The sequence below is a fragment of the Myotis myotis genome, unplaced genomic scaffold, assembly GCF_014108235.1.
Source record: "Myotis myotis isolate mMyoMyo1 unplaced genomic scaffold, mMyoMyo1.p scaffold_m19_p_19, whole genome shotgun sequence".
Classification (NCBI taxonomy): Eukaryota; Metazoa; Chordata; class Mammalia; order Chiroptera; family Vespertilionidae; genus Myotis; species Myotis myotis.
Genome location: NW_023416323.1, coordinates 15,482,895 through 15,506,370, shown reverse-complemented (window position 1 = coordinate 15,506,370; position 23,476 = coordinate 15,482,895). Strand labels below are relative to the sequence as shown.

The window sequence follows — 23,476 nt, the reverse complement described above, 5'->3', positions numbered from 1 at the left end:
GCAGGGTCAGGGAAGTCAAGTGGTGGCTGGGCTTTGGCCATCATCCATAAAGACAAGCCAGGCGGCGTCTGCACTGGGGAGGCAGAGTTTGGGATGGCCTGAAGGCTATACTACTGCTCACAGGGATCCAGTAGCTGTGCCTACAGTTTGCAGAGCACATAAGAGGGTCACACAGAATGCACCTGTGAGGCTCAGGCAGAAGACCCTGCCTGAGCCTCAAGACAACCTGGACTTGGCCTTCAAAGGTGCGCAAAGCTGGCGGAAATCCTGGAACTGGAGTTTGCATGCAAGCAAGTGGGAGAATTGGCAAGCCCTGTGGATGCAGTTTATGATCCCACAGGGCTGGCTTTTGGTATTGATGAAGGGTGGAGCCCATGTAAAGGGCTGGGAAGGACAACTCACTGATTCCTTCATAAGCAGGATGATAAAGGGATCACAAGCTAGCACAAGCCATCAGAGACTCAAAAACTGGCTGAGACCAAGTTCCCATCAGCAGATGAGTGGATAAAAAAAGCTGTGGTACATTTATACCATGGAATACTATGCAACAATAAAAAAGACTCTCTTACCCTTTGAGACAGCAGGGAGGGACCTGCCGAGTATCATGCTAAGTGAAATGTCAGTCAGAGAAAGACAAGTATCACATGATCTCACTCATATGAGGAATCTAAGTAACAAAATAAACTGATGGAGTGGATTCAGAGACATGGAAGCATGGAACAGAGTGTAGAATCTCAGAGGGAAGGAGGGGAAGGGAGTGTGGGTGGGAGGTAATCAACCAAAGACCTTGTATGTATATATGCATAACCCATGGACACAGACAATAGGGTGGTTAAGGCCTGGGGTAGAAGTGAATGGGAGGGGGTCAATGGAGGGAAAAAGGGGACATATGTCATACTTTCAACAATAAAGAATTATTTGTTTTAAAAAACCGGCTGAGAAATGCACACCCAACAAATACATAGATGCTGTAATGAGTGTTCTATATTTTAAAAGTCCAAGTTTTTCTTAAGAAACGGCAATATTATGCTTGCTTCGAAAGCACATATACTAAAATTGCAACGACACAGAGGTTAGCATGGCCCCTGCACAAAAATGGCATGCAAATTTGTGAAGTGTTCCCTATTTGTAAAAATAAATAAAAAAGAAATGACAATATTTGGAAATGGTATTATGACTTAGAACCTCAGAAAACTACAACCCAAAGACAAGTTAAAATTACTTGTGCAAACAAAAGGAAGCACAAAGAAACTCTTGGTGTAGCTGACTTGCAGGTTTATCCACTGTTCTGCCTGGTCTGAAAATCGCCATCCCCAGGTCCATCCGTGGGGAGGACAGTGTGGCTCTGAGAACAGCCCGCTCATCTGCCTGTAACTCACCTCCAAGAAGAAACCTGTACAGCACACGGAAGCTCTCGGGGTGAAGGAGAACTGCCTACTGAAAACGATTTCCTTTTGGTCATTCATTCTGAGGGTTGGTGGGCGTGTGGTCTGTGAGGACATGGGCCCCTACCCAAGCTCCAGTTCCTCCTCCCACCCCGCGGGAATATGATGAAGGCCATCTGGAAGGGTGCTGTGGGACCTTGGGAGCCTGGCCACCTTCTCAGTCACGGAAGCTGCCAAAAAGAAACTGTTTCCGGATGTGAACCTGGATCAAATAGCCGGCACTTTTATCTCACACAGCGTGTGTGTGTGTGTGTGTGTGTGTGTGTGTGAGCACGCCCACCCAGCATGCCCCATTTGCTTTGTTTTCTGTACTCTATATAATCCTGTGTTGTGAAAGCCTGTGTTGCAGTAATTTCACTGGCCTGCATGTAAGTCCTAATAAACTCATGTCTTTCACAGCCAGTCCTCCAGGTTTTTTTTGGGGAATTGGCAAGCAATACACTGAGATTTCCTTGGACTTCGGCTCTTTGCATAGCAGCGGGGAAACAAAAACGTATGCTTGTGTACACAAATCCATATGAGGCCGTTTCTGACAAAAGGGTCAGACACACTTTCTGCACCAACAATGTGAGGATGAGCCATGGGAGAGAGCCCTCTGGTTGGCAGCATGCTGATGATGTCTGCTCCTGGTGCACAGGAGCGCAGGCTCACCTCCTGTCTCCCGCCAGACATCCGGTGGTGCTCCGTCTGGTTGCACTTGGTGGAGAACTCGTCCTTCTTTACAATCTTGAGCATTCATGACAAAGGAGAGCGGGAACAATACATCAGCTGTGGCATCTCCATCAGACAATGAACCCCTCCTTAATGCTGCACCCCACTCACCTACAGAAGCCCAATATGCCTACAAATCGTGACCAGTCCAGAAAAGGGAGCTCAGAACTACCCTGAGCACGCACATCCTTCTCAGAGGAGCAGTACACTAGAGAGAGGGGTGTTTGTGCTTTTCCGAGGAGATTCTTACAGCAGGAAAGAGGGGCTATCGTTTCTTAGTGTTAGAGGTTTTGGAAATAGAACAGTGAGGAACTGTGGTTGGAAAGAACAAATGGTTTTATCTGAATGCAGAACCAGTAGAGGGTTCCAACTAGTGATTCTTTGGGGAGTTATATCACAGCACCACAGCATAAATACACAGAAGGGAAGGAGGTAGAGCCGTTTCCTCCCATTTCCCCTGATCTGTATGGACACACCACTGCAAACGCAGCTGGCACCAGAACTTGGAAGAGCAGGGGAGACCTCACCCCTCGACTGCGTGTGGCTGCTATGTCTAAGGGAGCCCAAGCATATGCTCACCTGAATGTGACCGTTGTGGGGCCCCCTGTGGCCGTACATGCACTCCACTGTGGCTGACTTCCTCTCCATCAGGTGAATTCTAAACAAGGGCTTGAATCGCATTGGGTCATCCACATGAGGGTCATGGGGAGGCAGGTACATCCAGCCAATAATAAACAAGCCATCCACCTGTGGTGAGGAGAAAGGGTGCATGTCCACGTGAGGGTTACGGTGAGGCACTGAGGCAGAGGTTTCTCCCCCCACAGCTGTCCAGGATGACCATCGCACGTCGCCACACCTCAGTCCCATGGAGAACCTCAGGACCAAGAGACATCAGATGCACCTGATCTATGGCAATGGGACAGGCACAGCCCCGCAAGCGCTTGTTAATTAGAAAGTAATTCTCTAATGTAAAACAATGTGCTATAGTTGAAAACACTGTATTATATCACTGGAATTTGCAAGAGTAGAACTTAAACGTTAGGTAATGGATGTGTTAATTAACTAGATGATGGGAAACCTTTTACAATGTATACGTATATCAAATCACCATAACGTATGCTTTATAAATCTTTTAATTTGTCAATTATACCTCGATAAGGCTGGAAAAATTAATTTTTAAATAGAAAAAAAGCAGTTGGATCTGAATCCAAAAGAGCCTTTTAGAGAGAACTTCCAGATCTAAAATCAGGGGTAGAAAGCGGGGGGGGGGGGAGCAAAATGACATGAGAAAAAAGCAAGCAGAATAATCCAGAAAGTGTCACCCACTAGGGCCGTGGTTGGCAAACTGCGGCTCGCGAGCCACATGCGGCTCTTTGGCCCCTTGAGTGTGGCTCTTCCTAAGCCTTAGGAGTACCCTAATTAAGTTAATAACAATGTACCTACCTATATAGTTTAAGTTTAAAAAATTTGGCTCTCAAAAGAAATTTCAATCGTTGTACTGTTGATATTTGGCTCTGCTGACTAATGAGTTTGCCAACTACTGCACTAGGGCAACTGACCTGAGGAAAAAATGGGAGTTCTGCTTTCAACAGGAGAGACTCATGAGGCAAAACACACTAATAGAATGCAAGGGCTTCGTTTAGGTCCCGATTTCAATGAACCAGCTGTCCAAGGCAGCTTTGAGATAATCGGGGAACCTTCCATATTGGCTGTGTCTCAAGTAATAGATATCAAGGGATTATTGCTACTTTTGTAAGGTGTGATGAGAATGTGGTGGATATGTAGGAAAATACCGATTTAGAGATCCACACTGGAGTACGAACAGATGAAGTGGCACAGACCTGGGATTTGCTTGAAAATGCCCGAAAACAAACCACCAAGGGGCAGAGACGGAGGCCACAAACGTGGCACACGATAGGTAACTGCTGAATCCACGCGGTGGGCACTGGTAATTCATGCTGCCATCCCCCTATTCTTGTGTGTTTGAGACAGTGAGTGACAGAAAGTAACAGAGCTCAGATCAAAGGACAGCACAGTCCCCGCACACGTGCTCAGTGAGGGGACAGGGACAGCCCGCTTTGGGATGGCCCAGCAGTCACTCCTGCTTCCCCAGCCTGGATCCACGGCGTCTAGCTCTATCGACAGAGGGGAGAAATTAATCACTTCCGTGCTAATTGGTCTGAGACAAGAGCCAGTTGCTGTTGTTCAGTCACGGGTCCCATTTTCCCGTAATATCCCCTGCTTTCAGAAGCCCTTCTTTTTTTTTTACTCTATTACTCACTGCCAGTATGAAAAACAATTATCACCGGCCTGACTAAAAGGAAAAAAAATATGCCCACGCTGGGAGCTGTCTGCTTGTCTTTGAGAGAATGTGTTAAAAGCAACACTTTTCCCCAGGGATATTAAACATAACACATGTAAATGTGTTTCTTAATGAATGTTTCCACCAAATATGAAGAATATAAAGCAGTATTTACCCTTGTCCAAAACCCACCTGGTGAGCAAAATATACAGAGTGACAGAGTAACTAGCATCACCAGGCAGCCCACCTGGACTGGGCTCTGAAGAGCTGCACCGAGACTACCCAGGGCCCAGAGGCCATGGCGAGGCAGACCACTACCATTATATGATGTGCAGCCAGTCTCCTGGACTGCGCTTCTGGCACGTGCCAACAAGAGGGAATGCAGGAGCAAAACACCAGCACTCCCCAGGGGGCACCTGACTCTGTTTGACTTCGACATCAGCTACAGCAACACCCGGGCCCAGGGCTGTTCAAAAGGCACCATTCAGAGCACATGCAACCTTCACTATGGGGAGACTGCTGTTCTGCCTGAAACCAGCTAGGGCCACAAATACAACCTGAGGAGAAGCTCCTGTGATTACTCGAATGTCCACAGAAAGCAGCTGACTTGCCCCTCTGGTAGAAAAGGCACTACGTTCCGTCCATGTGGAACAGCAGTCCTGACTTCACAAGAACCCACACTCAAGGCTCTCGGACTTACCACCACATTCAGCAGTCCTCCATAGGGCCCGATATCTGGCTGCCACAATCCCAAGATGTGTCTGTATCGGTGGAGCACTGCAGGGAGAGAGAAAGAGCAGGTCTTCACTTCAGAGGCAGCCAGTCTTCACTTTATAGTAAATCAGAGGAAAGGGCAGGAGGAGGAAGAGAGAATTATGAAGGCTTGTAACAGCGCCTTGTAAACATGTGAAGTGAAGCAAATCTTACCTACAAAAGTTTCTGAAGAATTCTAAGAATAAAACAGCCCGGCCAGTGTGGTTCAGTGGTTGAGCACTGACTTCTGAACCAGGTCATGGTTTCTGGTCAGGGCACATGTCCAGGATACAGGCTCCATCCCTAGTAGGAGGCATGCAGGAGGCAGCTGATAGGTGATTCTCTCTCATCATTGATGTTTCTCTCTCTCTATTCCTCTTCCTTCCTCTCTCTGAAATCAATAAACACACACACACACACACACACACACACACATATTTAAAGGGGTGAGCTTTTAAAAAGCAAGCATAATAAAACAGACAATTGGGTCATTTTAAAATCCAGCCCCTTTGTGAGCAGCTCCAAGGACAGAGAACTGCTGTCTTGTAAGACACAGACTGGGTGCCTTTCTGAAGTGACGAGCACCCCATCAGTTTACACAACTGAGGAAGCGCAGGATTCTTTAAAAGTTGGGGACAGAGTTCAACATGTCATGGGCCTCTGTATTAAGAATTAAGTTGGGTCATCTCACTTTTTAAAAAAAAAAAAATGGCACCTCCCCACCTTATTTAAAAAGCAATGCATAGATGCTGACTGAAGACAACTGGAGAGAAGAAATCCCAGTGCCAACCTGAAATCCCACTACACAGAGATGACCAGCTGCAGTAAACATTTTGGAAAATGTCCTTCACTTCAATTTCCTTTGCACATGTACTTGTGGAGTGAATGAATGAATGAATGAATGCGCAACCAACTTATACAAGTCCCCGACTGCCAGGTGAAGGCCTCTGTGCAGTGTGTGGTGATTAATTTCATGCATCAACCTGACTGGGCCACGTTATTCTGGATGTGTCTGTGAGGTTGTTTCTGGGTGAGATTAACATTTAAATCGGTGGATAGAATAAAGCTGACTGCTCTCCCCAATGTGGTGGGCCTCACCCAATCAGGTGAAGGCCTGAATACAGAAAGCTGCCTCTCCCACCAGTAAAAGGAAACCCCTCCTGCCTGCTTTTTCTAATTTCGAACTCCAAAATGGGCTTTTCCTGACTAGAATAAGAGGCTAACCCTCCTGTGAATAAAAAGAATTTCCTGACCGCCTTGAGCTGGATATTGGTTAAAAGTGACCTGTCCACCTCCTCACCATGTGGTGAGTGATGTTCCCTGTGTCTGCCAGGGCAATCTGGAGACTGCCAAAATTCTAGGTCAGAACCTCAAAACTCAGAACCCTATGGGTACAGTTATTTTTAAGTTCAAAATGCTCTTCGACAAGTCACCATCAATTTGCACACAAGAGCGTGCTAAATATGTCATAAGGACAACACATCCCCCCATGATGCTTCCAACTTCTACAGACAGGATTTATCAAGAATATCAGGCAACGACATATGGCCTGATATTGAGAAAAATAAAAGTGACACAGCAAAAGCAGCTAATCTGAGGCCACAAAGCTCTAACAGAATTTGCAGCCTCAGGTGATGACTTGCTTCTCTCCAGGACAGCATCATGTACTCAAGACTGCTGATCCTCTCTGGTCCAACGGAACCAAGGCCTGGACCGTTTTAAGAGGCTAGGAGAACTCAACAGGCCCAGGAACAGAGCAGGGTCCCAAGGACCTCACAAGCCAATCATCACAGCAGACTTCTCTGGAAAGTCTGGCTCACGGTAGAAAGAAATTCTGAGCTGCACTCCATTAGAACATGTAGAACATGCTAGGAGCAAGGAACACCAAACACCTGGGCACTGTAAAGTTTGAAATTGGGGTTGAAATGACCTTTCTTCTTTCACACGTTGTCATGGAGGTAACAGACCACGCACAGTTCAAATATGTCCACAGAGAAATGGAACTAATGCTTACAACTGGTTATTCTCATCATATTTCCTGGCTCTTTCAGGTTTTCTTTAATGACCGCTGTATTTTTATAACTCAAACCTTAGAGAAGACAGCAGTCTCCAGTTAGACCAGCCTGCTCTAAGCTGTCAGCCACCAGCAGCTGGCGGGCATCACTTTAGTGGCTACAGTCCAGAGGCTCTGGAAGTCCTCGCCCAGAAGGGTGGTGGCACCCTTACAAGCTACAGGAAACTTCTGACCACCCCTTGGGAACAAAAAGAACACCCCCACACAACTCCAGGCACTTCCTAGGTCTCGGCCACCAAGCCTCCCTCCCAGAGGTGGGTCAGAATTCCATTTTTGGTCTCAGATATAAGCTCCAGATAGATTGTTGTTCTAGGAGAATCCTGTGGCAAATGTATGACATAATGAGCCTCTAAGTGCTTGTCCATTTGTATTTAAAAGCCCAGGCCAGGCCATTCCCGTCAGCATAGCTGTGGCAACTGATGGACTGTTCTCATCAATAAGTGCTATGTGACATTCTCTCCCCAGGCCTACAGAAGGCACCTTGGCTCACCCACTGATAAGCAGTGAGGGCAGGTCAGTCTAGGACAAAATGTTCTAGAGAGGCTACTTCTAAGAGGTTTGGAAAAGAACAGAATTCCTGCCTTCAGACTTGGCCCGCCCCACCCCTTTGCTATCCAGCCCCAGCCAAGCCCCCAGCTCCTCCTGACTATTCACACACTCCTGACTGCTCGACTGCTCACACACACTCCTGACTGCTCACACATATCCCTGTCTGCTCACACACACCCTGACTGCTCACACACACCCTGGCTGCTCACACACCCCTGACTGCTCACACACAATCCTGACTGCTCACACACACTCCTGACTGCTCACACACATCCCTGACTGCTCACACACACCCTGGCTGCTCACACACACTCCTGACTGCTCACACATACTCCTGACTGCTCACACACACTCCTGACTGCTCACACACACCCCTGACTGCTCACACACACCCTGACTGCTCACACACACTCCTGACTGCTCACACATACTCCTGACTGCTCACACACACTCCTGACTGCTCACACACACTCCTGACTGCTCACACACACCCCTGACTGCTCACACATACTCCTGACTGCTCACACATATCCTTGTCTGCTCACACACACCCTGGCTGCTCACACACACCCTGACTGCTCACACACACTCCTGACTGCTCACACACATCCCTGACTGCTCACACACACTCCTGACTGCTCACACACATCCTGACTGCTCACACATACTCCTGACTGCTCACACATATCCTTGTCTGCTCACACATACTCCTGACTGCTCACACACACCCAACTGCTCACACACACCCTGACTGCTCACACACACCCGACTGCTCACACTCCTGACTGCTCACACACACTCCTGACTGCTCACACATATCCTTGTCTGCTCACACACACTCCTGACTGCTCACACATACTCCTGACTGCTCACACATATCCTTGTCTGCTCACACACACTCCTGACTGCTCACACATATCCTTGTCTGCTCACACACACTCCTGACTGCTCACACATACTCCTGACTGCTCACATACACCCCTGACTGCTCACACACACTCCTGACTGCTCACACACACTCCTGACTGCTCACACACACTCCTGACTGCTCACATACACCCCTGACTGCTCACACACACTCCTGACTGCTCACATACACTCCTGACTGCTCACACACACTCCTGACTGCTCACACACACTCCTGACTGCTCACACACACTCCTGACTGCTCACATACACACCTGACTGCTCACACACACTCCTGACTGCTCACACACACTCCTGACTGCTCACACACACTCCTGACTGCTCACATACACCCCTGACTGCTCACACACACTCCTGACTGCTCACATACACCCCTGACTGCTCACACACACTCCTACATGCCCCCCTTGCCATGGTCTTTACTCAAGCAGTTCAGCTCTGGGCCTGATTACACCAACACTGTAGGTGGTGTTCACAGTAGTGCACAGTGCTCAGACACCACCCCAAAGCTGGCTGATCAGTCCTGGCATCTCCACCTCCCCTGGAGTAAGTAAAATGGAACCAGCGAGCACTTTAGCTAGATGTCCAGAGCCTGGCAGTGGTTAGGAGAAATTCCATAGATGATTCTATTCCGTGTGGTCTGAGTAGGTTTTGTTAGAAATTGTACACTTAAAAGACTTAGAAGTGGGTCTAGTCCACGCAGGCGATGCTGTCACAGGCACACTTGGCAGGGCTGAGGGAGTAAGCAGCAGGGTTGTCTCTGTACTTCTACAAACGTAAAAACTGTTTTCAGTGCATGCAGATAGTTTTAGTATCTTTCTTGACAACCAAAGTTCATGATCTCCATCTCAACTCAACCTAATAAAAAGTGGAGATAGCCTTAGTCACTATGGACTCTGTCTGGCTTAGGAAAATTTCCAGAACCCAAGTAATGCCAATCAAGAGGAATCGGGTTCTGCCCTAGCTGGTTTGGCTCAGTGAATAGAGCGTCGACCTGTGGACTGAAGGGGCCCAGGTTCGATTCCAGTCAAGGGCACGTACCTTGGTTATGGGCTCGATCCCCAGTCCAGACACGTGCGGGAGGCAACCAATTAATGTGTGTCTCTCTCATCGATGTTTCTCTCTCTGTGTGTGTGTCTCTCCCCCTCCCTTCCTCTCTCTCTAAAAATCAATGGGAAAATATCCTCAGGGGAGGATTAGCGACAACAACAACAAAAGAGGAATCAGATTCTAAATAATGAACTGTTTCTACTATTGTACATTTTCGGTCTCAGATATAAGTTCCAGACAGATATATACAGGTGCATGTTTATGTAATTTTTTCAAATTCACATATGCTGTCCAAATGTGATCAACTTAAGAAGCCTAGAAGTAAACAACTTACATTTCATTTCTACTCTGTCTGTCCTCTCAGTCTCAATAATAAATGTTAAAATGTGCATCAACAGAGTGAGCATGCTGATACTCCCTCAAAAGCAAAAGATGCTGCAGAAACCTGGCCCATATGTACAGTAGCCCCTGGCCACCACTCAGATGTAACCCTGGTCATGGCTGAGCCACAGAGAACGCTGCACAAAGGTGAAAAGACAGCAAAAGCCAAGGAGGTCAGCTCGCCGTTAGGACCAAAGCATCTGCGTGCTGAGTTAGAGGTCCCTCTCCAAGCAGCTTCTGGCCCTGCTCCCCCGCCACAGCCAAAGTAGCAGGAGGTACATACGGCAGGTGTACACATCTCTGTACTCCATGTGCTCGTAATCGGGAAGAATTTTCATGAAACGGCCCGACTTCACGCGAGGGTTTATACCTGAACGACACAGCAGGGAAAGGGCTAAGGATGGTTCCCCTTTCACAATGGTATAAACAGTTTTCATATGACTCAACACCTGCTCCCACACCACCATCCTACTCAACCCCCGGCACTGTAGGAAGCAAGCACGTGACAAAAATGAGAGGCCTGGCTAGAAAGAAAACGTTGTGATATATGTCACACCAGAAACTCATGATGGCGACAGGCTTGGGACACTCTTCATGCTCACTGTCCTCCCTCTACTGTCCTGGTCAATGGAGCTCACTGAGGTGGGAAAGCAGAGAACGCAGCTTGTGGACAGTTGGAGTGACTGTTTAGGGAACCCTGTGCCCCAACTAAGATATTCAGCTTGTATAGTGTATGCCCAGCGCTTTCCTTTGCTTGTGTTTGTTTGGTTTTGGATGGCGGATGACATCTGCCAGCTCCTAACTCAGAGCCTTCGCTCCTGAGTCAAGGCTGGCTCACTCTTCCACCTCTGCCAGGGGCTAAGGCTGACTTTCTTCCACCACCTGCTCCAGAAGCTAAGTAATTTTCTCCTGGATAAGGCCTTCACAGCAAACTCACAAAAGCACGCACCTTCACTGTGAAACCTGCTTTGGCTGGTGGCAAATTAAACACTTTGGGACACTAAATGAAGATTATGAGTCATTCTCTGGATTTCCTGACCGTTTTCAAAGAGTCAAGAATCAGCAGTCAAGGGGGCGGGAGCAGGGTACAGGGGGGCTAATGGGGGAAAAGGGGATATCTCTAACACTTGTAACAATGACAATTTTTTAAAAAGAATCAGCCCTAGCCGGTTTGGCTCAGTGGATAGAGCGTCGGCCTGTGGACCAAAGGGTCCCAGGTTGGATTCCAGTTAAGGGCATATACCTTGGTTGCAGGCACATCCTCAGTAGGAGGTGTGCAAGAGGCAGCTGATCGATGTTTCTCTCTCATCGATGTTTCTAACTCTCTATCCCTCTCTCTTCCTCTCTGTGAAAAATCAATAAAATATATTTAAAAAAATAATAATAATGATGTTCATTCAGATATAAATAAGCACCCTCCCTTGACTCTTGCTATGTGCTGGTTCTGGAACAGGTTGTTGCCCTGACCTGGAAGAGCATGGAAAGTATTTCCCGTACCTGGTAGCATTCACGTACTAGAATGTGACTATCTCCCCTCTACCCCATATATTTCTTTGGTGCCTGTCAAGCGGTGTGGGGACCCATTTCATCCTGCAGTTGCCCATGGCATGCCTTGTCTGTAAGTTTCCCCTAATAAACTCCATTGATTACCAGACTAGAGTGGCCAGACTCGTTCTTCCTTCTTTTCCCTGCTCTCGCTTACAGAGGTAGATTTTTCCATCTTGGGGCTTTTCCCTGGGTCTTCGTGTACAAACACTGCCAGCCTGCCCCCCTGTTCCCAGGTACCCCCTCTATATAGGACAGCCACCAGCAGGGCCAGCCAACCCGTCTCCCACCGCTGAGACAAGCTCCGTGGGGGCCTTATTCACCAGGTGTGCTGTCCTCTGGGTGTCACAGCCCCTAATGCCTGGCAGACATGAGCACCTGGCCCCCTCCAGGACGCTACTTTGAGACTCACAACTCTTCAAGAGAGAACAGTCTTCATGCTGCTTTAAGACACTATCATCAAATGGCCAAGGAAACTCAAAAACCAGTTCCCAAAGATAAGAACTTGTCCTATTAGATACTCATAAAAGCCAGTGGACATCCAGAGCCAGGAAAGCTTTCTTGTGTGTATGTACAGACTGTTGCAGGAAGTGCCTGGTTCTGACTCTAACACCAATGCCAACAGCAAGAGTGAATTCCTCCAACTCTACGATCTGGCTAGATTTAAGACACTGAGCTCTGGATAAAACACTGAGAAATCGCGAGTGGAGCCAGACCCATGTGGGCTCCCATAGAATAAAGGGTGGGAGTGGAGCAGGGGAGCAACCAGCTTCCTGCCTCTGAAACTCTGGGCTTTGGAGGAATCACAGACATTGTTCTTGCTGATGAGATGAGAGGACAGGAAGGGTTATACTTCCATGAGACTCACTTCCTCTGGAGAGACGCACATCTTCTGGGGTTGGTGGTGCGTGAAGCAGAGGCAAGAGAAGAAACCAAAGTCTGAAAGTGCATGGGGATGGAGGAGCAGGGAGAGCGGTCTTGAGCAGATCAGCCTTGCAGTGGGGCCCAGGGCTGGGACAGCAACTCAGGAAGCAGTAGCCGGCGTGAAAATGGTGGCTGGGGCAAGGGTGAAGCCTGAGGTCCACAGGAGGGAGAAGTAGGGGGTGCTAGGAGTTGGCAGAACTGGAGCTGATGTGTGGCAAGCAGAGAGGCCCCGACAACAGCCTTTCCAAGTTTCCAAGTCTCTCTGAGGCAGGTGAGAGGGGACAAGAACTTGGAGGTCACGGCTGAGCCACCAAGAATTGTGCATGGAAGAGGAAGCCCCATGACGAACTTAGAGTCTTTTGATAGGAAATCTCCTGAATTGTGAGCAAATTCTAACACAGAAAGGCTAACCAATCCAACACTCCCAAGTGGCCAGGGGATCACAGTGTAGAGAGTCTGATGGGATGAGGAAGCGATGAGATAATGAAATCAGCCCAGATATAGAGACTGAACACCGCCTGGGTCTTCCCAGTCAGCCGCTCTGCACAAGTGCCAGCACTACCTGTGCTGGGAGTGCAGCCACGTGAAGGAGGGGTGTCTCGGAAGGGGACTCTGAGAGGAACAAATCCACGGAAAAGATGGGATTCAGAGAGTGGCCCCAATTAGTCCCCAGACCTTACAAGAAAGCTTAGAGCATCCAGATGTTTCCTTGGAGAAGCGTGGCCCTCAGTTCCTGGGTAAGGTGCTTGGTAAGCAGACATCACCTGGTCTGCTTTCAATGGAGAACTGGGTAGAAAGTTCAGGACAATGTGAAAATCAAAATTTTCTAAGATGGTTTTAAGATGAACACTTAAGGCCCTCTTCAGAATGGTCAACAGGTCAACTTTAGGCCAAAGAGAACTGGGTCACCATTATCTTTCTTACTCTGTTCTTTAATCCCCACCTCTGGGTGCTAAAATAATCCATGCCACACCCCAAGTGGGTGGTGAGTGAGCATGCTGCTTCCTGTGCCTCCGCTGCTCCTGGCCACAGCAGCGTTAACAGGAGCCTTCACAGCCTCCTATAAAGGGGCCCAGGGGAAAGGCCAGCTGGGAAGATACTTGGGGCTGGGGAAGCTCGGAGCACTCAGGGAGTGTTGCTGACGACTCTGGAAAGTAAAGGAAACTGAAGGGAAGACTGAACTGAAGGGCTAGAGCCCAGTGCCAGGCTGGAGGGAAGAGCTGCTCCACAGGCAACCCTGTTAGCTGAGGGGGTCAGCGGGAGGCTCACGGCTCCATTTCCCAGTTACTATCAGCCATCGCACATCTAATCCGGCCATGCACCCAGAATCCAGAGAGAAGGACCCCTCTGGAAGCACCCGAGTTTGTTCCTAGTGTAGATATGTTTCTCCGATCTACAGGTCCTTGACACCTAATATCCTGTTATGGGTTGAAAAATAAGGGTACTGACATGCCCAGAAAGGGAGAAGAGAGGCCCCATCCCTTTTAGTGCTATTACTACCAGTGCTGTCTCTAAAATGTCAATTATACCCTGGCCAATGTGGCTCAGTTGGTTGGGCATTGTCCCGTGCACTGAAAGGTTGCAATTCCCAGTCAGGGCACATGCATGGATTGTGGGCTTAATTCCCGGTAGAGGGCATGCAGGAGGCAACTGATCAATGTTTCCCTCTCACACAGATGTTTCTCTTTCTCCCTCTCCCTTCCTCCCCCTTTCTCTCCTTTCTTCTCTCTCTAAAAATCAATTTTTAAAAATCTTTAAAAAATTAAATAAAATGTCAATTATGACATTAAAATTAAGGTCTAAGAATAGAACTAGGTTTTCGGTCAAAATAATTTATTATCCATCATTGATGCTCAAGGTGCCTGCTCTTGGAACAAAATTAATGATGGATGATATTAGATTAACTTACGCTTCGCATAGACATCTCGACAAGACACACCCGTGATCTCCAGCTTCCGTAAGTTTTCACAAACACCATACTCTGTAACAAGAAACATTTACTAGATGTTACAGTCAAGAAATCACAAGGTAATAGAAATAGACTGACAGGAGGGAGAGGAGAAAAGGGGGGGGACAGAGGAAGGGAAGCAGGCTGCATGCCTAAGCCTTAGCCATGTCTCGCTAGTCTGATCACACGATTATGAATATGGTGTGGCAGGAATTCAGTGTTTGGGAAACAATCCATGTTCCCATGAAAATGAGATTGTCATTGGTGTCAGGGTTCCATGAAGGCCCTTTTAACCCCGTTTGGCCCACCACACTACTAATTCTATTAAACAGAAACATGGGTCCTACAATCGAAGACCAAGGCAAGACACGGGAAGGAGGAGCTGGACACTCTGCCCTCCTGCATTGGGCTACCTTAGAACAGCCGGTCAGGGGATCCTTGACACTCTCTCCACCTCCTGTCCTCACCTCTCGCCTGGCCCACAGTGCATCCTCCCTGTCCCTACTCTCATCCCACTACGGCCCCACTATTAAAAATCACACCCTCCCCTCAGCACTTCCCAACCAAAACCTTGGGTTCTGCCGTTCAGATCTCAGTGAGGTTTCAAAAGGAAAGCATTGTAATCAACACAAATACAGAACTGCCTGTTGGCTAAGAGCTAATAGTGACAACACCAGCCTCATACCAACCTTTGTGCATGCTGGGCACCATGCCAAGCTCCTGCCGGGCACCACGACACTCTACCCTGCCAGCAGCCCCTGAGAGAGGTGCTACTGTCATCTCCATTTTAATGATGAAAAGACAGGGGCAGAGAGGTGACTGATTTGCACAAAGGAGCATGGGCTTATGATGGGGACCCAGAATCACAGCCTGGATGAGAACGCCTCATAGTTGTGAGCACAGCCCTAGCACAGGTGTGTGCTCGGTAAGCATTTGATGAGGAGTATAAGGGGCCCCTAGGGCCTCACAGTATAGCCACCAGGACTCTCACTCACTGTGCTCCTATCAGGTGCAGGCATCCAACTGGGGCTTCATAGAACAGCCTGGTAATAAAATGCCGACAATCACCTCTAAGCCCAGTACTATGCCCCCATCGCAGGGAGGGAAACTGAGGCTTGGTGAGGTTGGTGATTCAGCTGTCATCTGAAATATGGATTAATACAGTCTGGACAGTAGCCGCAGAGCACTGTCTCTCATCTCATCACTTTCGATCAGGCCTGAACCCGCCCGAGGTCTGGTCTTTTCAATGGAATGGATGCTATTAACCCAAATGCTTCCATACCAGTTCGGATTTGACAGTACACAAAGTAGAGCTCAAAATGCACATAGGATGGAGAAGCTATCTCCGGTGAGGCCGTTACTACCCTGCAAACCCCTTTGGTCAGGCCTGCTTTTCCCTACTGCCACTATCAAACAGACATGAAGTTCAAGACCTAAAACCAGGGGTCCTCAAACTTTTTAAACAGGGGCCCAGTTCACTGTCCCGTTGGAGGGCCGGACTATAGTTAAAAAAAAAACAAAAAACCTATGAACAAATTCCTATGCACACTGCACATATCTTATTTTGAAGTAAAAAACAAAACGGGAACAAATACAATATTTGTATTTGCATGTGGCCCGCGGGCCGTAGTTTGAGGACCCCTGCCTAAAACCATGGCCTTGCTCATTCTCAGGCAAAATACTCCTGTTTATCCTCTTGCCAAGAGGAATGTGGACTCCATTCTAGAACAGAGGTCTCCAACCTTTCGGACCTCATGGACCACTGGTTGGAGACCGCTGTTCTAGAAGATTATACAGATTATAAGCACTTCTGAGGAAACACAAATTATGAAATATGCTGAGAATCTGGGGCAAGGGTAAAATAATGTGGGCATGTGACATGAGTTTTCAGCAATCTGAGAGACTAGTTTGTGAAAATTCTTGCAGACCACTCCTGGTTGGTGAAACAAACAAGAACAACTTGTCTACCCCACTCTCACCAAGAAGAATTCTGCTCTATATTAAATTATCTTAACACTTTCCTGTGGCTCTGTGATGCCAAGTGGCTCCCGCTGAACACCACCAGTCACTGTCACTACTTTGTCCAGTTCTCCATAAACACACTTATCCTTCTCTTGTAAAAACGATGCACTTCAAAACTGTTACTGCAGCCCAGCCAGTGTGGCTCAGCAGTTGAGTATCGACCTATGAACCAGGTCATGGTTCAATTCCTGGTCAGTCCCCAGTGTGGGGTGTGTAGGAGGCAACCCATCAGTGATTCTCTTTGATCATTGATGTTTCTACCTCTCCCTTCCTCCCTGAAATCAATAAAAATATATTTTTTTAAAAATTGTTACTGCATAGTAATATTGTTGCTTTGGTTTGCTTTCTGTGTGGCTTTCAAAAGCCAGCTCCTTTTCTCAGTTCCAGCGTGCTACGTGCACGAAGCAGCCAAGGACCAGCCTCTTTCTGCCAACCAACAAAGCGCTTTGATTGTGGGGCAGAGGGTGTGGGAAGGTGTCCTCCTGTGAAATGCATACTTTTGTAATATGTGTTAGTATTGAAGGCAATGGTTATATACAGGGCGAGCCCTGAAATGCATCCATCTGTGCTCTTGTTGCTGATGGCCTTTTGTGAGGCACTGAGACTGTCCCTTGGGCATTCCTCTGTGCTCAGACTGTGGAAGGCTAGTGACTTGGTTCATGATGTCTAAGAATCCAGTTACTGTAACCTGATAGAAACTACCATTGCCCCTCATTAATCACTTGGACTTCTGAGTGATTCTAAGGTTTTTATCAAGGATGATCAGATCATCATAAATCTCCATGTACTTGTCAACAAATGGTACTGCTAATAGCACATAGTGAGAGTGGCTATATTTGCAACTTTGAGATATATAGGGGTGAAGGCACAACCAGATAAAGCATCCACAAAAACGCCATTAATAATCAGAAGAAAAGCAAGTGCTAACGAATACAGCAATCCTTAGGGGGACTTTTCTTAATGTTCCCAAAAGATTACAACAAATCCACCAAAGTGGAATCATGTCATTCTGACCCAAATGTTCCTGTAAATGTTCAGTATTTTCCACATAATGGATTTTTTTTTTTTTTTAAACAGTGGCCAAGAACAATTCCACATCCTCTAATTGTTCTATAAACCTTCCCATAAGTCATTAAGGGAAAATGCCCTGAAAATAGCTTTAAGGCCAGTGTACTTGCCTGTACTGCATATCCTTCATTCCAGAAAGCCTAACAAGTGTTAACTCTATCCTTTGGCAGAGATCCCATCTGAAGTGATTAAAAGCACACCAAACCATGTTGCCTACTGCTGCTCTTAACACCTGGCTAACCGGTCACAAGTATACTCATGTTTCTGTGCCCAAACGTTGCTGACTGGTCACAAGTTAACTCGTGTCTTTTTGTCAACTCATCAGTCAGTATTTTCTGAGACGTGACAAGCAATACATCTAATTCTTTCCATCCATCTTTTATTCTGGCAAAAGTTTTAAAAAAGACATGTCATGGCAGAGAAGAACATTTGAGCGAATTATGTGCAGACACTTTGTCTGATTGGCTGAGTGACTTTGATAGTCAGCTGGAAGACAATACTTTGTTGGAAGATAGTAATGAGTCTGACATTAGACCATCATGAAGGCAAAAGAGAAATGTGATAGTATCTCTGACAGTGAAAGTGATTCTCAAGAATGGGCAGAAAAAGACATTTTTCTGCCTTGAAGAATTATACAAATATTTCAGACACAACTGTTCAATTTGAAGACCCCTAAAGTATAAGTGAAGCAACCAATTTATTTTTTGATAAGGATTTTTTTCTATCTGATTATGTCTTAAACCAATTTATACCACCACCAAATACAAAAATAGCACAAAACCTCTGCTCAAACTTCAACATGGATGGACATTACTTATATAGATACTAGAGGCTCGGTGCACGAGATTCGTGCATAGGGGGTTGAGGGGGATGTCCCTCAGCCTGGCCAGTGCCCTTTCGCAGTCCAGAAGCCCTCAGGGATGTCCGACTGACGTCTTAGCACTGCCACAGAGGCGGGAGAGGCTCCTGCCACCCCCGCAGCACTCGCCAGCCATGAACAGCACTCCCTCTGTGGTCAGTGCGCATCATTGCAACTGCTGGTTCTGCTGTTTGGTCAATTTGCATATTAGCCTTTTATTATATAGGATAAATAAGTTTCTTGGTTTAATTATATTGATGGGACTAATGAAGAAGCCAGAATGGAAAGATTACTTGTCAACCAATCCTTTACTTGAGTCATCCATAGTTCCAAAAACTATGACTAAGAGGTTAGAGCAAATACTTATATTCTTTCATCTGAATGATAATTCACAAACAACATGTAACACAGACCGTCTTTACAAAGTCAGACCTCTCTTGGGTCACTTCATCTCGAAATTTAAGTCTTTACATATAGCAAAGCAGCAGTTGTCACTCAATGGTGAGGACACATAAGATTTAAGACATACAATCCGGCAAAAATAACAAAATATGGAATTTTAGTAACGATGCATTGTGAAAGTGAGAATGGCTATATTTGCAACTTCAAGATATATAGGGGTGAAGGCAAAAAGTTACAACAGACTATATTATCCATCTTATGGCCTTGTCTTGGTTCTTGGAATCATATTTACCAAAATAATTACTACAACAGCGTGTCTTCAGCTGAATTCTTTTTTTTTTTTTAAATATATTTTATTGATTTTTTACAGAGAGGAAGGGAGAGAGATAGAGAGTTAGAAACATCGATGAGAGAGAAACATCGATCAGCTGCCTCCTGCACATCTCCCACTGGGGATGTGCCCGCAACCCAGGTACATGCCCTTAACCAGAATCGAACCTGGGACCCTTCAGTCCGCAGGCCGACGCTCTATCCACTGAGCCAAACCGGTTTCGGCTTCAGCTGAACTCTTATTGAAGAACAAAACACTGGTCTGTGAAACAGCAAGGGAGAATCATGGGTTGCCAAAACTACTGAAAGTAGCCAGCCACATGGGTGAGTTCTGGCTTGAACTAGCTGGTCAGCAAGGTGTTAAGTATGGGATTTGGTGTTGCAGGCTGTCAATTCAAAAGTTTCCTTACTAACCTAGCACATAAGGTAATTTATGAAATTATCTTTTGAAAGCATCTACCCCAAAGATGGCAACAAAGTATGAAAAAGTTGGGAAGGGGAGGTCACAGTTCAGTTCACGGTCAGGGCACATGTCTGGGTTGCAGGCTCAATTCCAGGTGGAGGGTGTGCAGAAGGCAGCCAATCAATGATTCTCTCTCATCATTGATGTGTGTGTGTGTGTGTGTGTGTGTGTGTGTGTGTGTGTCCCTCTCTCTTCCTCTCTGAAATCAATAAAAATATATTTTTTTTAAAGTTGGGATGGGGGAGAAAAATGGGTGAGCTGGACTTTGAGAAAATTTATAAAATCAAATGGTCATAATCTGGTAAACAGTCTGGTGCATTTTCTCAAACAATAAAACATAGAATTGCCACATGATCCATTTATTATCCTACTTCTGGGTATACAAATAAAATAAATTGAAAGCAGGGACTCAAATATCCACTTCACAGCAGCATTACTCACAATAGCCAAAGGCGGAAGTAACCCAAGTGTCCATATACCGATGAATGGATAAACAAGATGTGATCCATCCATAAGTTGCAATACTATGCAGTCTTTAAAAGAAAAGAAATCCTGACACATGCTACAATGTCCTCAAGGATGAGCCTTGAGGACATTATGCTGAGTGAGATAAGCTAATCACAAAAGGGCAAATACTATATGACTTCATTTATTTAAGGTCCCTAGAGGAGTTGAATTCATAGAGACAGAAAGGAGAATGGTGGTGGCCAGGGAGTGGGGAATGGAAAATGGGGAGTTCTTTTTTTGTTTAATTTATCTCACTTGTTGAAAGTATGACAGATGACCCCTACTCCTGCCCCACCAACTGACCCTCTTGCACCCTGCTCCTGCCCCCTCCCCAGGCCTTCACCACACTATTGTCTATATCCATGGGTTATGCATACATGCATGTAAGTTCTTTAGTTAATGTCTTCCTGCCCCCCCCCACTTCCCTCTGAAATATGTCAGTCTGTTGCATGCTTTAATGTTGGGGAGTTAGTTTTTAACAGGAACAGAGTTTCAGTTTGGGAAGCTGGAAAGAGCTACGGAGATCAGATGGAGGGTAATGGTTGCACAACAATGTGAACGTACTTGATGCCACTCAACTGCACGCTTAAAAAATTGGTTAAGATAGAAAATTTTACTTTAGGTATATGTTACCACAATAAAAAATTAAATTGCCACTTCAAATATTCCAACCAGAAATTTTTCAAAAAGCTATTTGAAAGATGTTTTGCCAAGAGTTAAAAAACAGCCTGTAGTTTGGCCGGAGTCAAGTTAACACTGAAGCTGCACCTAACTGCCAGGGGCTGCCCACCTCCCGTCTTGCTTTCCCTGTCCAATGAAGCCAGTGCCATATGATGGGGCTAACCAAAAACTGTCCCAGCCCAGCCAGTGTGGCTCAGCAGTTGAGCATCAACCTATGAACCAGGAGGTCACAGTTTGATTCTTGGTCAGGACACATGCCTGGGTTGGGGACTCAATTCCCAGTAGGGGGCGTGCAGGAGGCAGCCAATGAATGATTCTCATCTCACTGATGTTTTTCTCTCCCTCTCCCTTCCTTTCTGAAATCAATAAAAATATTTTTTTAAAAACAAAACAAAACAAACTCTGTCCCATAGCACATTTCTTCTTCTTTTTTTTAAATCCTTGCCCGAGGATATTTATTTTTTTATTTTAGAGAGAAGGGGACGGGGGGGGGGGGGCAGGGAAGAGGGGGGTTGGAAGTGGGGAGAGAAAGACACTGATCAGTTACCTCCTATATGTGCCCCGACCGGGGATAAAACCCACAACCTAGATATGTGCCGACTAGGAATCGAACCTGCAATCTTTTGGTGTACAGGACGATGCTCCAACCATCTGATCTACCTAGCCAGGCAGCACATTTCTGAGTATGCACTGAATCTAGTCAGTCTCAATGGGTGGGAATGGCATACAAGAGTTTTCTCTCTCTCTTTTCTACTCTCTAGCCCCCACAGGAGAGCCCAATGGACACACATCTGCTTCTTTAGGCTCCTTTCCTAAAAGAGAAGATGGTACCCATGCCAGTGTGGCTGAGATCTATACACACTTTGCACTGGAAAAGAAGGGGAAAAAGAAAGTTGACGTCATTACTCTGTGCACTGCCTCAGTATTGGGAGACTATAATTAGAGAGGACTTAGCCTCCTTGTCCCAAAAAACACCACTTAGAAGGGAACTCTGCCACCTTGGAAAGGCACGGTGCTTAGACACCATCTGAAGCAAGCTTGTGGGCACACGAGATAAGTCTGGAAAGGGAGGTTCTCTCTTGGTCCTGGAGGGGCTGGAATGTCAGAGACGAGGTCCACAGGCAACACAGAAGCACTGAAGTCTTAGGGAGAAAGGCAGCATGGGCAGGGCCTGCAGAGTGGACTATTAACCTGTGGGTGGAGCCAGTAGAGATGCACCTGGAAACGCAAGTTGGGGGGTGTCCAGTGAGGAGGCCACTGTACCACCATGTAAGGGAGACAGGAGGAAAGGAAGGTGCAACCCAGATTTGGCACCTGGCAAGCAGGAGGGAGCCAAGGAGAAGGGGCGGAGTGACTAGAGGAATGCTGCTGGCTTGTTTCCTACCTGCTGTAAACTCTCAGTCTTCTAAATAAAACTAAAAGGCGGTATGGATCGGAAAGACTGCATTTTTGTTTGTACTAAATTAGAAGATAACTGTAACCCTTAATAAAATATGGTTAAAACTTTTACTTCCGAGGCTAAAAAATAAGCTAAAGGCAAGAGGGCGGGAGCGGGTAGGAAGGAGGAGTGGGTACGGAGGCTCCTAGGTTTCCTGACACAGCTCCTCTTGAGCGAATATTCAAGAACAATCCTCAACAACAGAGCCCTAATTTCAAGCCCCCTGTGGATTCTCTAGCAGCTGCTTTACTCAGCTATTCTTGCAGATGCATGTAATGCCCTTTAAAAATATAATAATGTAGCCAATGTAGAAAACACTCTGCACCCAGCTCATCTTAGGATGGGAAAGAATGGAAAAAACAAAACCTGGACATGGCCCATAGGAGCCTCCTATTAAACTAGAACATTCAGGATGCTACACAAATAGTTCCTGAGGACAGCTGAAACCACCTACATAAATCAGTGTGACTATTCCCAACAGGTCCACCCCTGCAAAGATAAACAGTCTGGATGCCAATAGGGACCTTGAGAAACTTTGCTCTTCCAGTTAGATGACTTTGACCCCCAACCGGCTCCCATGACAGGTACCCCCACCCCGGGGCCTCAGGAGACCCACTCAGGCTAAGGCCCATCTGTTATCCCACACATCCGTTCCTCCTGAGTGCACACACACCTGCTCTTCCTCAGTACCCATTTTGAGACCAGGAGATAAGCCCATGGTCTGACTGCCATCATCTCACACTGGCTCCTTTTTTTTTTTTTTAATATATCTTTATTGATTTCAGAGAGGAAGGGAGAGGGAAAGAGAGTTAGAAACATCAATGATGAGAAAGAATCATTGATTGGCTGCCTCCTGGATGTTCCCTACTGGGGATCAAGTCCACAACCCAGGCATGTGCCCTTGACCGGAATCGAACCTGGGACCCTTCCATCCACTGACTCTCTATCCACTGAGCCAAACCAGCTAGGGCATAATATTCCAGACACGTCCCTATTCCTCCACCAATACTAGACAAGCAGGCCTGGCAATTCCAGGTTTACTCTCCATCGCTACTGAGTGGACAGTGATGGCATCACTGGCAAAGGACGCTGACTCA

The 23,476-nt window shown here is 46.7% G+C and overlaps 1 protein-coding gene and 1 non-coding gene across 6 annotated transcripts in view; one reads left to right on the top strand and one right to left on the bottom strand.

Annotated features, from left to right (window-relative positions):
- FBXO31 (F-box protein 31) overlaps positions 1-23,476 on the bottom strand; it is a 41,841-nt gene that overhangs the window by 12,551 nt on the left and 5,814 nt on the right. Inside the window, exons 2-7 of one of the 5 annotated variants that reach the window (XM_036345623.1) lie at positions 14,571-14,642; positions 13,342-13,447; positions 10,476-10,562; positions 5,159-5,235; positions 2,736-2,903; positions 2,097-2,171 (exon numbers count right to left, since the gene is read on the bottom strand). In XM_036345623.1, the coding sequence (XP_036201516.1) occupies positions 2,097-2,171; positions 2,736-2,903; positions 5,159-5,235; positions 10,476-10,530 (375 nt within the window). In that variant the 5' untranslated portion in view covers positions 10,531-10,562; positions 13,342-13,447; positions 14,571-14,642. Of the gene's footprint in view, positions 1-2,096; positions 2,172-2,735; positions 2,904-5,158; positions 5,236-5,385; positions 5,444-10,475; positions 10,563-13,341; positions 13,448-14,570; positions 14,643-23,476 lie in introns of those variants that run through there. The other 4 variants (XM_036345620.1, XM_036345621.1, XM_036345624.1 and 1 more) reach the window with 4 other exon arrangements.
- LOC118674912 lies at positions 1,027-1,130 on the top strand. The gene has a single exon (XR_004973756.1). It is a non-coding gene; the product is annotated as a U6 spliceosomal RNA (small nuclear RNA).